Source organism: Hypanus sabinus, chromosome 4 (genome assembly GCF_030144855.1).
Source record: "Hypanus sabinus isolate sHypSab1 chromosome 4, sHypSab1.hap1, whole genome shotgun sequence".
Classification (NCBI taxonomy): domain Eukaryota; kingdom Metazoa; phylum Chordata; class Chondrichthyes; order Myliobatiformes; family Dasyatidae; genus Hypanus; species Hypanus sabinus.
In genome coordinates, this window is record NC_082709.1 from 126,731,593 (window position 1) to 126,749,069 (window position 17,477).

The following is a 17,477-nucleotide window of genomic DNA, read 5'->3' on the forward strand; positions in this document are numbered from 1 at the left end:
CATGCATATCACCTTTTGTAATTTGGGAGGAAACCTCGTCATCTGGTGGAAACATACTGTAACTGTGAGAACATACAAGCTCCTTACAGACTGGTGGAATTCAATCCTGATCTTACTATCACTGTTGCTGTGAAGTATTATGCTGAACTGCCATGCAAACATACAGCCCCTACTACAATCAATGTACACACGACTGGAAAAAGTGCCAGTTGATCTTCAGAACGAATTTTGGGTTCCTCTCCATCAGCTTTGTTTACAAGATTAATTATCTTTCAAACACTCATGAATATTACCAAATGAAACTGTTCCTCTATGCTACTGACAGCATACAACATTGCACATATAGTTAGGAAGTCAGGAGGGAAGAAGTCTCGGAGGAAAAATAATATAGCCTAAGTGTCTGAGGGGCATGGCTGTGGTGTTCTGGTCCAGCCCTGTCCTTCCACCCAGCGAACAATGGAGGGGAGTCTCTCTTTCTCCCCCACATCATATTAGTCTTTACAGGTGCCGTTAAGTAGCAATGCACTCGCATTTCTCCCGGTTAAGTGAATTTGTATTCACGACGTGTCTCCACTCTATAAAATCAAATGCAGAGAGGGTGATCACAGTGTAAAATACTCTGCAGGGTAGTTTTGTTGGCAGATGCTACGTTATTTGATCTCGACGTTTCCATTTAAAACTGGCATTACTGGGCGTTTTTACAAGTTTTAATTCTTAACTCAGGACTTTATCAATGTCAAATGTGGCTAGTTCAATACTGACAGTATAAAAAGCGACATCCAACTTAAGAATAAAACACAAAAATTCAAAATCTTTCAATGCTCCGGTACCTTCGAAAAAGGCAGGCGCCACAGTGTATCCAGTAAGAAACGGGCTAATTCCGAAAATCGCGGGGGAGGAGTTCTTCGTTCCCGGAGTGTTGTATTGAAAATAAATATAGGTCATGAACGAAATTCTAAAAATTGAGCCAAATGCGGGTGAGTAGGAATCTCGTTATTCTGCAAAATGGGAACGCGCATTTTTACAGGAATTGATGCATTTGACACCCAAACGCGTTGCTCTGGAGCTTTCGGCGCAAGTGCGGACGAGCCTCGTTTGGGTGCTGGGGGTAGTTGAGACAGCATGGTGAAGGCTATTTGTATACTGACCGGTTTCTTTCGTGCATTTGGCGTCGTCCGTTTCGAATTGAATGTGAGTTTTCAAATCGAGGTCACGCTTTTTTTAAAGGTAACATCTGGGTAAACAATGGGAGAAAAGTGGGATTTCCACTGTTTGCCGCGCTGGATTCCATGCTTAAGAAACTGAATGAGGTTGTCTTCTGAATCTTGGTTGTGATGGTGTTAATTCCCTCCGCGGTTTCACGTGGAAACCCGTGTATAGAAAGTTTTATACGCCACCTTTGATTTTTTTTCGGCTTTTATCTCCCTTACCGATCTCAGTAAACAGGTTGTACCCATTCTCAGTACCTAATACGGTTATCTTCAAATTCTTATCGTCGGCTGACTTCCAAATAGTTGAATGATTGACACCCGAAAGAAGCCCAGTGTTGCCTTATTTTGCAAGTGTAATCATTTGCTGATGGCGTGGTCGTGAAGGCGGCGACAGTTTCCAAATTTCAATTCGAGAACAAACAAAAGCGGAACTACAAACAGCGCCATTAATTGGAAGCTTACCAGTTTCCCGCTTCTTTATAAACCATGTCCACGGACTCGGGTGAATTGGTGAAAAATTTAACATATCTGATTTGACGATGGCCAGAGCCTCGAGTGTTCTGCTTTCAGATCTGATTTGATTGTGACTAATATTGTTTGTAAGCCTAGCAGCAACTTTTGAAAGAAGAGGGTCAGAACTCTTCACAAATGCTGTTTTCTTAACGTTTTAGTTTTCTTTAAAATTTTAAATAAGTACAGATTTTTATTTACACCAAAAGTTTGCGGCGTTAATCGCTGTTTTCCGATGAACTGTAGAAATTGTGTTTGAATTCGACAAGTTGGGTCTTCAGCTTTTCTGCAGCACGGATCGATATCAGTGCACAAGGTTGGGAGGGAATTCACAGAAGCCCTGTACCTCCGTAGGGAGCCACCCAACCTGGGTAGACCAGTACAGCACAAGAATACACCCTTAAGTTAGTAATCAAATAACTCGTCCCTTCTGTCTATACCATGCCCATATCTTTCAATTTCCAATACATTATTGTAATTATCTAAGAGCTTTTCGAACAACTTTATATTTGCCTCCACCACTATCCCCGCCAGTAGATTATAGGCTCCTAGAACTTACCTTGCACGTCTCCTTTGAACTTACTCTCTCTCATCCTAAAAAACATTCTTTCTGGTATAAGACATTTCAGTCCTGGGGGGAAAAAAGATACTGGCCATCTATGCTTCTCATAATGTTACAGACCTATCATATTTCCCCTCAGCTTTTACTGCTCCAGAGAAAACAACAGAAGTTTGTCCAACCTCTTAAAGCACGTGTCTAATATAGGCAGAATCCTTGTAAACTCTTTTTCACCCTCTCCAAAGTCTCCATTTTTCCTATAATGGGGCAACCAAAACTCAATGTAAAACTTTTAACTGGAGTTTTATAAAGTTGCAACATTACCTTATGATTCTTTAGCTTAATTCTATGGCTAATCTAGGCATGTATGACATACCAGGGGTGATTGATACGTTTGTGGCCTAAGGCAGAAGGCGTCAATTTTAGAAAACCTAGCACATTTATTTTTCAACATAGTCCCCTCCTACATTTACACACTTAGTCCAGCGGTCGTGGAGCACACAGATCCTTAGAAGTCAGCATCTTGGACCTCCAGAAGTGGTCCACTGCAGAGGTGATTGATAAGTTCGTAGCCTAAGGTAGAAGGAGATGTTATTAACTTCAAGTTTTCTGCATAGTCGCTCAAAGATTTGAACTGCACGTGCATGTAATGAGAGCTGTATAACTCATCTCCTTCCTTAGGCTACAAACTTATCAATCACCCCTGCTGTGGAGCACTTCTGGAGGTCCAAGACGCCAACTTCTACAAAGAAGGATCTGTATGCTCCACAACCACTGAACTAAATTAAGTGTAGGAGGGGACTACTGTATGTTGAAAAATAAATGCGCTAGGTTTTCTAAAATTGACTCCTTCTACCTTAGGCCATGAACTTATCAATCACCCCTCGTTGAAAACCTACAGCACAATACAGGCCCTTTGGCCCACAAAGCTGTGCCAAACATGTCCCTACCTTAGAATTATCTAGGCTTTACCCATAGCCCTCTATTTCTCTAAGCTCCATGTAGCTATCCAGGAGTCTCTTTAAATACCCTATCGTTTCCATCTCTACCGCCACTGCCGGCAGCCCATTCCATGCACTCACCACTCTCTGCGTAAAAAAAACTTATCCTTGACATCTCCTCTGTACCTACTTCCAAGCACCTTAAAACTGTGCCCTCTCGTGCTAGCCATTTCAGCCCTGGGGAAAAGCCTCTTGACTATCCACATGATCAATGCCTCTCATTATCTTGTACATCTCTATCAGGTCACCTTTCATCCTCCATCACTCTAAGGAGAACAGGCCGAATTCACTCAACCTATTCTCATAAGGCATGCTCTCCAATCTAGGCAATATCCTTGTAAATCTCTGCACCCTTACTGTGGTCTCTACTTCCTTCCTGTAGTGAGGTGACTAGAATTGAGCACAGTACTCCAAGTGGGGTCTGACCAGGGTCCTATATAGCTGCAACATTACCTCTCAGCTCTTAAACTCAATCCCACGATTGATGAAGGCCAGGTCACTGTATGCCTTCTTAACCACAGACATATACCTTCTTTACCAACCTATCAGCTTGTATAGCCACTTTCAGGGAGCCATGAATTTGGATCTCAGGCTTCCTCTGCACATTTGCACCGTTAAGGGGCTTGCCATTAACTGTACTATTCCTTGTATTTGATCTCACAAAGTGCAATACTTCACATTTGGCTGGATTAAACTCCCATCTGCTGTTTCGCACCCATATCTGAAGCTTAACTATATCCCACTGTATCCTTTGCGAGTTTTCTATGCTATCCTCAACACCACCAATTTTAACTTTGCAAACATGCCGTCCATCCATCTATGTTTTTAATCATTTATGTATATCATGAACAGCAGAGAACACACTACAGAGCCTCATGAAACACCAATGGTCACAGACCTCCAGCCAGAATAAGTCCATTGACCACTATATCTTCTATGGGTAAGCCAAATCTGAATCAAAATGGTTAATTCACCGTGGATCCCAAGCATGTTCATTTTCTAGATGAGCCTCCCATGAGGGATCTTGTGAAATGCCATAATAAAATCCATGCAGCAACATCCACAGTTTTACTTTCATCAATCAGCATTGTCTCCTCAAAACAATTACACTGGGAAGACATGGCTTGCCTGCACAAAGCCAAATGCTCATAAATCCTTCTCCTAAGACTCCTTCCCACCAAACTTCCCTATCACTAACGTGAAACTGATCAGTCTATTGTCTCCAGGATTATACTTTTTTTCCTCTCTCGAATAATGGAACATTAGCTACTTACCAGTGTTACAGGACTTTGCTTATGACTAGAGAGGATGCAAAGGTATTGGTCAAGGCCCTGGCAGTCTCATATCTTGCTTCTATCAATAACCTGGGGCACAACCCATCAGGCCCTGGGGCCTTATCTGCCTTAATCCTGTGACTTCATTCTCTCAGACTATATATTTAATTATAAAAGTTCAATTTATAATTGGTAAAACATAACCTGAGACCGTGCAAATTCTTACAGTTTGGTCAATACATATAAAGGAAAAATGGCACAAATAAGGCCAGATCCTGAGAGAGATTTTAAAAAAACTCGCAATAAGAGACAAGCTACAAAAACAAAATTAAATTAGACTAATGAGGGATATCACAATCATACCACAGTTGTATTAGGAGAAGTGCCTTCTAAGGTAACAGATCTTGATGTTCAACAGCAATTTAATGGCATTCTGGCATTTTTCCTAAGACATGCTCACTAATCAAGGCAGCATCCTGATAAATCTGTCTACGTTTCGGGCCGAGACCCTTCGTCAGGACTAACTGAAAGGAAAGATAGTAAGAGATTTGAAAGTAGGAGGGGGAGGGGAAAATGCGAAATGATAGACCGGAGGGGGTGGGGTGAAGCTGAGAGTCAGACAGGTGATTGGCAAAAGGGATACAGAGCTGGAGAAGTGCTTCTCTCTATAGATGCTGCCTAGCCTGTTGCGTTCCGCCAGCATTTTGTGTGTGTGTTGCTTGAATTTCCAGCATCTGCAGATTTCCTTGTGTTTGTCCTGGTAAATCTCCTCTGCACTCTCTCTAAAGCTTCCAAATCCTTCCTATAATGAGGTAAAAAGCTGAACACAGTACTGCTAAGTGTGATCTAACCAGAGTTTTATAGAGCTGCAACATTACCTCACAGCTCTTGGACTTAATCCCCGGGCTAATGAAGGCCAACGCACCATACACCTTCTTAACCACCCTATCAACCTGTCCGGCAATTTTAAGGTATGGATTCTGTTCCCCTGTTACCCATTCTGCTTTTTTAAAAGCCTGTATAGCAGATACCCTGCCACCCTAATTGCACTTTCTTGGGTGGTAGGGTGACTATCTCCTTAAATTTGCCAAACAACACAATCAGACATGAAGGTGGACTGCAGAGTTCTGATGATGCTCAGGTTCCTCTAGCAGATGGCACTTCCTATGCCTCTGGTGGTCTAGGATGTGCCAGCTCTCAGGTGCCCTTCCATGCTACTTCCTGCTGGCAGAAGGCGAGGTACAGTAAAAAGTAATTGTTTAGCAATCATGCTACTTTGGCATCTGGCTCACTCATTAGTCTAGTGGTCGCCAACCTGTCGATCGTTGAGACTTTCCCAGTAGATCCCGAAAAAAATGAAAAATAAATACACAAATACACAAGAGATTGTTTCCGGGTTGTGGGGTTTTAGTTCTGTTCTTTCTGCCCAGTGCACATGTGTGTAGCTCCCCGCCATGCACTACTGTTACGAATGAGGAGCAAATCTGATGGACAGAAGGGTACAGAATCACCAATGCTTGCCCCTCCTTTTTGAGAACCGCAAGATCGCTATTATTTCAAGCCTGAGACCCAGGAAATGGGAGAGAAACACATCATATCAGAAATGAGAGAGAGAGAGAGAGAGAGAGACGCAGGATCACAGCAAAAGGCAGCTGTTATAGACAACGCAGAATACACAACAAGGTGGAATGTCTCCTAACACAAGCGGAACGGAACCACTGATTACTGCTATTGTCTCTTGGAGAAGGAATTGTGTATTGAGTACTGTACTATTCATTGAAACCACTCGGGGCAGCCCGAGTGGTCTGGTTGAGGGATTGCATCATCCCAACCTGATTGACATCTGAGACCCCGTGAGTGAGGATAAAAGATGTGTCTAGGGAACACCCCTCAGACACACCAGAAGAAATGTATGAGACCAGTGGGGGGCTTGTGTGTGTGTCCATCCTTGCCTGGGTGGCGAGTCCCCCACGGAACGGTCTAGCTAAAGGACGGATACGGATCAAGATCGTACCAAGGAAAGTCTGCAAGTTATTCTTCTATTTCTCTCTCTCCAACAATTGCAACACAGCGACAAACAAACAACGGCTGCAGCCTGTATGAACTGAAATGAACTTTAGATTTCCATTGGACAATTCATTATCCCCTAGACAACGATAGAGCTTATTTCTTATTGATTATTATGCCCACACTTTTAGGTTTAGTATTGACGACGTATATTATCTGTATATTTGCATTGATATTATTTTTGTGTATTTTTACTAATAATAGTATCATCAGACTCCAACGGATGCCTCTACCTTTGCTGGGAAGTAACCCAATTACGGGGTTCGTAACACTACACAGTGTACTTCAGTGGGCCGTGAGGAAATGATATGATTTGGCGATATGAAACAATGTGAGTCAGCTGCAACTTTCCTCATTCCCTGTCACGCCCACTGTTGAACTTGAACACACGCGAAGTCATCAGTTGCCTAAATGCAGTGATACCCTCATGCCAGGGATCACTGTTGGCCAGCGGGAAGTACTGTTGCTACTGGCCTGGAGCGCAGACAGATGGGCGCCGCCTCTAAACCTGTTTAGCACACCAAATGTTAGTGAGGAACTCGGTGCTAAAATATTCACAGACGACCTAATTCAGGCTCAGAGTTCCATAAGTAGTAGAGCAGCTACCTCACTGCGATCTACTGAAAGTCATCCCTCCAGCCAAACTTTTGTTGGCCGATAGATCCTACAAGGGGGGCAGGCACGCGCCCTGTCGCACTCCTCGCTCGGTCGGTCAGTCGCTCTCTCCGGACTGCGACTGCCGCAGCCCCAGCACAGGGACCTCCAACCCTCACCTTGTCCTCTCACCCCACCCACGACCAGCTGCAACTGGCTGAGGCGTCTGGCAGCGGGCGGGTGAGAGGCTGGAGTTCAGGCCCAGAGGCTGTCTAATGAGGCAATGAAGCCCTCAAAACTGCTTCGGCACCTTCAGTCCAAGCACCCTGCACTTAAAGACAAACCCACTGAGTTTTTTCAGCTGAAAAAACATGAGCAAGCGGGACAGAAGCTAAGTGCTGAGAGCCACGAAGACTAAATTGCAGAATAGACTGGACATAAAGAACCTCCTTTGAGTATAGCCATATTCCAGTTGTGATTAATACCCCCCCCCCCACTGGTCAGCTGGTCCGCAAGAATATTATCAATATTAAACTGGTCTGCAGTGCAAAAAAGGGTAGTGACCCTTGGTGTACATACATTACTTCTACTTCCGGGTCGTGGGGTTTTACTTCCGGTCTTTTCTGCCTGGTATGTATGCGTGTGACTAACCAATTTAGTATGGTCGATCTTGCCTTTCACTAAGGTCGAGGTAGGGGATCTTGGGCTTAAAAAGTTGGTGACCACTACATTAGAAGTGGGCTGACGGTCCTGAGTGCAGCTGGGTCCAACTTTTCACTTCTTAGCTGAGAATGCAGCGAAAACCAGGTTCTGATGTGCTTTTATTTCCTGCTCTTTTTTTAAACTCACCAAATTCACTGGAGAACCTAGATCAGGGGTGTCAAACTCATTTTAGGTCACGGGCTGGATTGGGCAAAATGCAGCTTCATGTGGGCCGGATCAGTCGGGCGCGTGCAAACACAGCTTTCATTGCCTCCGTTTTTTCAGCCTGTTCTCATGTGTCTCATGTGCTATAACTACAAAGTGTTTCACTTCACAAATTCAGTTTCTTATGAAGAAGACTGCTGAGCAAGCGTTACTTTTATGATTGGTATTAACTTACAATCATAGGCTTCATATCGCCGGGCCATTAATAATTAAAATAATAGATCTATCTAAAATGATCTCGCGGGCCGGATATGGCCCGCGGGCCTTGAGTTTGACACCTATGACTTAGATTATTGAGATACATGTAAAAAATACAAGTGTAGAGTCCCACAAGTAATGAATTATGAGTTTTACTGTACTATATTTTGATCTTTTTGAATAAAAAAACTGCACATTGCCTTTGCCTCATTGAAGGACCCTACCAAACTGCAGACTCCGTACATAGTGCACTCAATGGGCACTGCAGGCTGTGTTGAGACTTAACACTGAAAAATGAATAGTTAAAAATTATATTGTTTTCTGATTTGCTGTCCATGAGAAATCATTACTGTCACTGATTGCTCAGTTGACTTGATGATACCAAGTAATTGATGTAAAACATTTCTTGGTATTAGAAGAGCAAAAGTCTTCACTCTGTTGCCTGCTAGATAATGAGCTTTCTTCAATGTCAGCAGCAACTGGCATTGCTTCCATAAGAAATAGGAATAAGTGAATCATTCAGCACTTGTGCCTGTTTCTGCTATTCATTGAGATTGTGACTGATCCAAATTTCCTCGTCAATGTTGCTGCCCTTCTCTCCCAAATTTGAAGACAGAATTAATGGTAAAATTCCTGGCAATGTGGAGAATCAGTGAGATCTTGGGGTCTATGTCCATAGGACACTCAAAGCTGCTGTGCAGGTTGACAGTGTTCTTAAGAGGGCATATGATGTGTTAACATTCATTAACTGTGTAATTGAGTTCAAGAGTCATGAGGTAATGTTACAGCTATATGTGTAAGACCTTAGTTAGACTCCACTTGGAGTACTGTGTTCAGTTCTGGTCACCCCACTACAAGAAGTATTTGGATACCACAGAGAGTGCAGGGGAGATTTACAAGGATGTTGCCTGGATTGGAGAACATGCCTTATGAGAATAGGTTGAACAAACAGCCTTTTCTCCTTGGAGTAACGGAGGATGAGAGTTGACCTGATAGAAGTGTATAAGATGATGAAAGGCATTGATCATTTGGATAGCTAGAGGCTTTTTCCCGGGGCTGAAGTGGCTAACACAATGAGGCATAGTTTATAAGGTGCTTGGTAGTAGGTACAAGGGGTCAGAGGTAAGTTTCTCACAGAGTGGTGGGTGCCTGGAATGCAGTGCCATCAATACCCTGATACAATAGGGTATTTTAATAGACTCTTAGCTACATAGAGCTTAGAAAAATAGAGGGTTATGCGGTAGGGAAATTCTTGGCAGATTCTAGAGTAGGTTACATGGTCGGCACAATATTGTGGGCCAAAGGGCCTGTAATGTGCTGTAGATTTCCATGTTCATTCCAAATTATGTTTCCAAAGGGAGACATCTTCCTAACTTTTATCCTATTTCAGAGATTGCTTCTCATTTTTCAATGGGTACACACACAATCTGTTCAACTTTTCCATATAGCTTAATTCCTCCATACCCAGGACCTCCTAGTGAATTTTCTGTTACAGTATATAATTCTCCAATTACAGCTTTCCTTGAATGAGAAGATCCAAATTTTTCACAGTATTCCATCTGCCTTTCTAATGCCTTGTGCGGTTGCAGTAACGTTTCACTGTTTCTGTGTTCCACCTCCTGAATATAAAAGCCAGCATTTTGTTAGCCCTTTTGATTACCTGCTGTGCTCATCTGCTAGCTTTCCATGTTAAATGCATAATCTCTTGGTGCCCCAGCCTTCTACAGTCTTTCTCCATTATAATTCTTAACAAGTGAATGACTTCTCAGTTTCCCACATCGTATTTCATTTGTCAACTTTTTCTCAATCACTAAACTTCTCTCAATGTTTTCCCTTTTTTTGTAAGGTCACAAAATTCAAACACCAAAAATCTGAGATAATGCTTAACACTAGTAGCCATTGTATTTTAAGGACAGGGACTTCAGATGCATTCTTCTGTCCATTGAATTGATACTGCAGAATAAGGGCTTTCTCAATAGATTTAAAACCCATATTACAAATTCAAGTACTTTTCACACACAAGATGCTGGAGGAACTCAGCAGGCCAGACAGCATCTATGGAAAATAGTATGGTTGACATTTTGGGCCAGCATTTTATGTGTGTTACTTGGATTTTCAGCATCTCCACACCTTTGTTTGTTTTCAAATATGTATTTTTTTTTTGCTTGTGACACCTTTATTTAAAATTTTTACTGCATGCATCTTTGCAGTTATCCTCAAATCTCTTCAAACAGATTTTATTTATTTTCATTTAATTTACATTTGCATTTTTGTGTTTTATTTTGAGTGAACTTTGTATATCTTGGCTAAGTCTTTTGGCACTACAATAATTTATTCGTGAATGTTAATCCATTTTCACACTGGCATGAAAACTAATGTCAATTACTAAATCCTAATGTTTTCCCCTATGATTATTTGCACGTTTTGAATGAATTCAATGTAAAATGACAAACATACAGTTCCAAAGGCACCTTTGCAGCATTTTGAAGTACGTGGACCAGTCATCTAATGCTTTTGATGCATTGTCAAGCTATAAAAACAGCTTTCATTAAACCAGCTACCAATACCAACATGTGATGTTCTGCTTTTTTTCCGTAGGAAGGTGGATTTTTGAACATAAAAGGGGAATTTTCTGGACTGCCCCCAGGAAGGCATGAACTCCATGTTCACAGTTTTGGTGACATAACAAATGGTATAACATACATATTTCTAGTGCTTGAACATTACAGAAAAAAATCAGAAGTTATTTATATAGGTTCTAGATGATTCAAGGTTCTAGCTGATTAACTTTACTCCCATACCCCAAAAGTCTAGGAGTCAAGTTAATTAGATAGAACCCAGAATCTCTAAAATGACCTGTAGGATGAAATAAGGACATAAGAAATAGGAGCAGGAGTAGGCCATGTGGCCCATCGAGCCTGCCCTGCCATTCAATAAGATCATGGCTGATCTGTCCGTAAACTCAGCTTTATCTACCTGCCTTTTCCCCATAACCCTTAATTCCCTTACTATGTAAAAACCTATATAACTGCTTCTTAAATATATTTAGTGAAGAATCCTCAACTACTTCCCTAGGCAGAGAATTCCACAGATTTACCACTCTCTGGGAAGAACAGTTTCTCTTCATCTCCATCCTAAATCTTCTCCCCTGAATCTTGAGGCAATGTCCCCAAATAAGTAAATAAATAGACATAACAGACTGGAATTTAAATTCAAGTTCTTTGTAGTTAGTTAACACTGGAATTAAAAAAAACTAATACCCAGAATGGGGATTGTGATATTTTTTCTCCCAAATGTTTTCCTACACTCAGGGGAAAAAAGTATTTCTCTTTTGAATACATGCCTATAAGATTCTCAGTCATTCAGGCCATTGTATGTCAAGCAGTAAGTAAATCAAGACAACTGGATTTGCTGTGTTCACAGACATCCACAAAACAAGATACCCCATTGAATGAATGATAGAAACATTGAAGCCCTCCCCTTTCTTTGTACAAGCAGCAGCAAAAGCAACAACCCCCTCCCACTCCCCACACCAGCAGAATCTTTGATCCAGACCATCAAAACTGCAGTCCACAAACCCAGCACTTTGGTATCTCAGAGGCTCTCTAAAGCAAGGGAGAGAGAGGTCAGTCCTGCAACAACGAGAACAGAGACTAGCAACTCACTGTTCAGATGTTACAATCTTCCGTGTCGCTTCTGCAAGCCCCCCACCACTACCACACCCTTCTCGAGAACCGATAGGCTCTTTCCATTGAAAGAGAAAGGGATTGCTCAAGTACAGGGACCTTCCTCCAACGTTAGCTTGCAATTAGCAAACATGCTGCCTGTTGTCCAGTCACTATGTTTCAGTTGGCAAAATCACTGGGCAACTGGGCCGCTCCCTGACTTCCGAACTCCCAGCCCCAAGGGCGTATGTCTTCCAGGCTGTCCTGGAGATAGTGAAGTGCTAGACTGCACAGTCTGTCATTAAACACACTACTTGATAAGAACTATAATTTGAACTGTAGACTCAAATAGAACCACAACCACCTTGTAGAGTAAAGAATGACATAAGAGAAGAGAAATTAGCTGTTTCATGGATGAACTGGAAGAAGTCACTGGATCTGCAGAACCTGCTGGTGCCATCTTTCCTCACTCCTCCCACCTTTGGGTCACAATTTTTGTCCCCTATTGGCTGATTTTTCCCCCCAGACTTTCGAATATTCAAATTAATGCTTCATATGTTACCCACAGTAATATAATACATGTTCAGTTAGCTTGCAGTTTAATGAAGTGCCGGAAATGGGTCTTTGATGAATTAAAGAAAGCATGTAAATGAGGATCCCAACTCTGTTTGAGGGAGTATGAAATTAGCACTGGTGAACCAGCCGCTAAACCATCAGTATTTTCAAACAGTCAGACAGTGGAATGTCAGGGTTTTACTGTCTAATTTTATTACATCTTACCCTATTATTTGCCTTATTCTAAAGGTCACCAGCAAAGCTTCTAGCTGTGAATTTGGGAACCTGGATCAAATGGAAGTTCCATATCATCACATGCTGCTAAAAATTGATGGAGATACCTTTAAAATAAACTCACTCTTCTGAAATTCTATTCATTGACTTAAGAACCTTGAACTTTGTTTTTTAAATATTGTTTCATCATGCTGCAGATGCATTATTTCACCAGCAGCATTATCATGTGAGCCTCTTTAAAAGTAAATAAAAAAAGAAAAGGCAGATAGATAGAATGATTACTTTGTGCTGGTGTGGACCTTTTAAAGAAAAGTTAAACCCCTCAGAACTGAGGACAGGGACTCTACTGTTAATGTACGTAAGCAGAATAATTGTAATACAAATAATAATACTAGAGGTGATAGGTTGCAGAACTGAGTAATATATATTCCTGGTTTTCAAATAAATTGAGAATGCAAATTGGGTGATGAACCGTAGGGTAGGAATAGTCGAGTGACTGACTTAGGGTGCGGTTGGTGGTGCCAATCATCATCTAGAAGCGGGAATCGTCCAAATGAAATCACAAGAATGCTTCAAGCTCTGTGATCCATATGTGTGCATTTATTGTCTAAAGTAAGACTGGCATTTGCTATTTGATGACAAAGAGGGGAAGGATTTAGTTACACCTGAAGAAAAGAGTGCCATCAGCAGCAAACCTATTAGATTGTCTCACACTGTCTTCATTCATGTGAAACTTGGCTTCTTGTCTCAATGTCACTTAAACTCTTGCATTTCTGAGGAACTGGCTGAAGAATATGTGTGGGTATCTTGAGAAACATTTTGTAAAAGAGGTACCAGGGCACGTAACAGCTTTGTTTTGATTCTGAAAATCCTGGTATCATCCATCCAATATTTTTGTGGTCACTGTATGATAAAGATGATGCTTAAGCTCATAAGAGGTGAATGGCTGTAAAGCTCATTTATCAATACTTGCTGTTCTTATATACTTCTCTAAGTAAACTCTAGTTTTCTAGATTTACAGAAGCACATGTAGTTAATTATTTGTTTCAGATTGGATAAGTGCAGGACCTCCTTACAATCCAACCAACAAAATGCAACAAGGGAAGAGGTAAGTTCTATCTGAGAGGCAATGCTGAAAATAAAGCTAATATACTTTAAGTGAGTATTAATTTTGCATATTTAATGGAGGTGTTCAGCCTCATGGTACTGATTTGTAAGATATGGTAGCTGGTTTTCTTCTCCAATGTTCCATGGGAGTATTTTGTTTTCATTTCATAAAGAAGCAGAATATAATGTAGGCCCAGCATGCCTGGTTTCAGCATCGTGGGCCCCCATTTTGTTTGTATTGTTTCGGAGGTGCAGGGTGAGAGGCAAAAGCCTTTCTTTAAAGTACATAGGAGAGTGAGTTCCCTGACTGTCACAAGTGCAAGTTAGCAGAAGCCAAAGTTTGGGGCGGGGGGGGGGGGGGGAATATTTGAGAAGCTTTATACCTTTCCTCATTGAAAGAAAGAAAGGAAGGCTTAGGAGGTATTTCTTTCAGCTGCAGCATGTGCTGCTTCTTTGATTAGAATTCTGGAGAATGATATTCAGTAAAGAACAGAAGACATATGGTATGTCTTTTTTACAGGAACTTTGATCAACATTGGTCTCTCAGATCTGTAGTTTCATTGTATACAATCAATAATTAATGGTCATAAGTTTAAAGTCATTGCTATAAATACAAAGCAATATATGTAAGTACTTTAATATAATAATATTTAATATATAATACTTTAATATATATATAAGCAATAAATATATAAGTACTTTGCATGGTGGCTTATCTTAGCCATGAAATAGTGGTGCAAACAGAGCTTGCCGTAACAAACATAGATACGTTTGTGGAATATAAATTTAAATGTGTGAAAATTGTGGAATAGTACACTACCTCAGTAAATCTGAGCCTCTATTAATACAATAGGTTAAACGATCTTTCTTTTTCCTATATAATTACATGATTCTTTAAAGGAAAATATTTTCAACTCGCTGTAGATGTGCAGATGACCTGGCTGTTATAAATGTGAATGAAGATGGTTTAGCCAAGCTGGATGTGGAGGTATCACATTTCCATCTGACAGGAATTCATTCTATTATTGGACGCACTCTAGTGGTAGGTACTAGGCTGAGTAGGCACATTGCTAAGATGCAAAACAAAGAATTGCAGATTTTGGGAACCAATTGTCTTATTGATGACTGAAATTTAGTATCTGGCTACCTATTAATGCATAGTAATTGGTGCATTTTTTCACTCACTGGATTATGAGTGTGCTTCTGGTTTATTGTATCAATAACTTATCTAAAACCTTAAATTCTAAAGGAGCACCCATGCTTTTACCATGCCAACAAATTTGAAAGTATGTGTCTGGATGATTGCCCGGGAAAACACAACTACCACCTACAACAATAGATAATAGGGCCCTTCTGTATATTACTCAATGGGAAGAAAATGCCAGATATTAAATTACTGGAACTTGGATAAATATTTTAATCTGATTTCACTACTAAAAAGTATGGTCATTTTTTAAAAGCTTCACCAGAATGAAGATGACCCAGGCAAAGCTGACAAAGAAGAGAGCATTACAGCAGGAAGTAATGGATCTGGTATAGCCTGGGGAGTGATTGGAATTTGTCAGAGCAATATTTCAAAGGAAGTCTTAGAAGAAAACAATTAAACAATAAAGCTATCTGCGTTGTGGACTAAGAACTCTACTTTGTAATGATACATTGGTAAATGTTCTTTGTTTATGGTTAAGATAAAAACAGTCCATTCTAAAGAAGGTTCACACATTTATTTTTCAGTTTTTATTGCAATGTATTTTTGAATCTGACCATAAACCTTCAATTTTTATGAAAACTGACTGTTAACTATTTTCTTGCAGAAATACAGTGGGCCCTCCTTATCCGCGGGGGATTGGTTCCAGGACCACCCCCCCCCCCCCCCGTGGATACCAAAATACACGGATGCTCACGTCCCTTATTTAACCTGTCTCAGTGCAGGTGGACTTTAGCTTAGTGGAAACCGCACATGCAGAACCCACGGATAAGGAGGGTCAACTGTATTGTAAACTTTGCTACAATGTAGATTTTTAAATATTGAGTCTATAAATATATCGAACCATCTTCACCTTATGGTAAAAGCACTTCACAATATGTTTTAATCATATGTTACTTGTTAGGTAACAATTGTTAAAATACAACATTCATTTTCTTGTGTTATTGTGTGTCAAAATATATTTGCTTGATTCCACTGATTGATTAATGATTAAAAATAAACATTCTGGTACATTTCATAAGTTATTTTAGTTTTTACTCTGAAACATTTTACCACATTAAATGTATGTTATTAAACATGTCAAAGGCTAAAGGGAATTATTATGATTTCTTAAGTAATACATTGATTTACTGAGATACTTGGTTCAGGATTGTTATCGTCAGCAACGTTCATTACCCCTATCCCTATTCAGTTTGACTTTCACCAAGCTGGAACATTGAGCCACAAGCAGCATTGGATCAACACAGTCATTTATAGTACTGGTCCTTAAAAACTGAAAGGACTAGTACCTGAACTTCCTTCCATCATGTTTGAATGTTGCTGTGCAGCATAGTGCCAAGTGTATCAACTACATCCTTAACTATCGCGTGCATTATGACCTTATATAAAGAACATTAGATATTTAGGAAGAATAGCATTGTGTTACATCCTTAAAGTCACAACAGTAGCTTTCCCTTTTAAGTATGTCAGAAAATTATTGGTTGAGTGGACTTATTCTCAAACCAGCAGATATAAATTTAGGATTCATTTTGTTCCAATGTAGGTCTCATTAAATTAGCAAGTAACCAATTGCTATGATTCAAGAAATAACACGATTTAAAAAGTAACCTTGGTATCCAACATCAAGAATAGGCAAGCATTTAGAAATTAATAGTTTTTTTCTTAAATATTTTTGTGCCCCCCCCCCAAATATCAGGTGTTCTTTATATATGGAGGTGGCATAAGATAGTTCATGTTGTTGTGATACTCGTGGCATCATCAAAAACACAAACATAATGGAAGGAAGGCGGGTCAAGTGTATAAGTGCATATAAATGAGGAAATATTGACCCTAAGAATCTTCAATTTCCCCTCCACTGTTGTAAGGCTCACTGGCTGAAAATCTCTTCATTTTTCTCTGTTGCCTATCTTAAATGAACAACATTGCCTCTTCTTCTATCATCTGGACCCTCACCAGTGGCTAAAGTGGATATTTTCTCCCTTGCTTAGCTCAGTATCCAGGGATAGATCCTATCCTGCGCTGGAGATTTATCTATTTTAATGTGTTTTTTTAACATAACTTATATCCTTAGGTTGAGTTGGTTGTTAACATAAATGACACATTTTGCTGTATGTTTTGATGTACATGTGATAAATAAATCAGAAATGAATCTGGCCACCTTAGTATCAGTGCAACCCATCTTAATCTTACCATCAACCATGACCTCTTGAATACTGATGCAAACTACTCATTAAGGACCTCACCCACTTCCTCTGCCTCTGTACATAAATTCCCTTATTAGTCCATGAGTGAACCTACCCTTTCCCAAGGTACTTTCTTGCTCCCAATGTACATGCCTTCATATGTACATTAATCCTACTCACCAAGGACA

At 40.5% G+C, this 17,477-nt stretch overlaps 1 protein-coding gene across 1 annotated transcript; it reads left to right on the forward strand.

Annotated features, from left to right (window-relative positions):
* The first annotated feature begins 1,122 nt into the window (after window positions 1-1,122).
* On the forward strand, window positions 1,123-15,678 carry LOC132393189 (superoxide dismutase [Cu-Zn]-like). The gene is made up of 5 exons (XM_059968128.1): window positions 1,123-1,191; window positions 10,940-11,033; window positions 13,846-13,903; window positions 14,827-14,944; window positions 15,363-15,678. Exons 1-5 carry the CDS (start codon window positions 1,123-1,125, stop codon window positions 15,504-15,506), a joined length of 483 nt encoding a protein of 160 aa, XP_059824111.1. The 3' UTR covers window positions 15,507-15,678.
* Window positions 15,679-17,477: the final 1,799 nt, after the last annotated feature.

Coding starts and splice junctions, on each gene's coding strand:
- LOC132393189 (XM_059968128.1), top strand. CDS start 1,123: ATGGTGAAGGCTATTTGTATACTGACCGGTTTCTTTCGTGCATTTGGC. Junction 1,192..10,939: donor TCGTCCGTTTCGAATTGAAT/GTGAGTTTTCAA, acceptor TTTTTTCCGTAG/GAAGGTGGATTTTTGAACAT. Junction 13,904..14,826: donor AAAATGCAACAAGGGAAGAG/GTAAGTTCTATC, acceptor AACTCGCTGTAG/ATGTGCAGATGACCTGGCTG.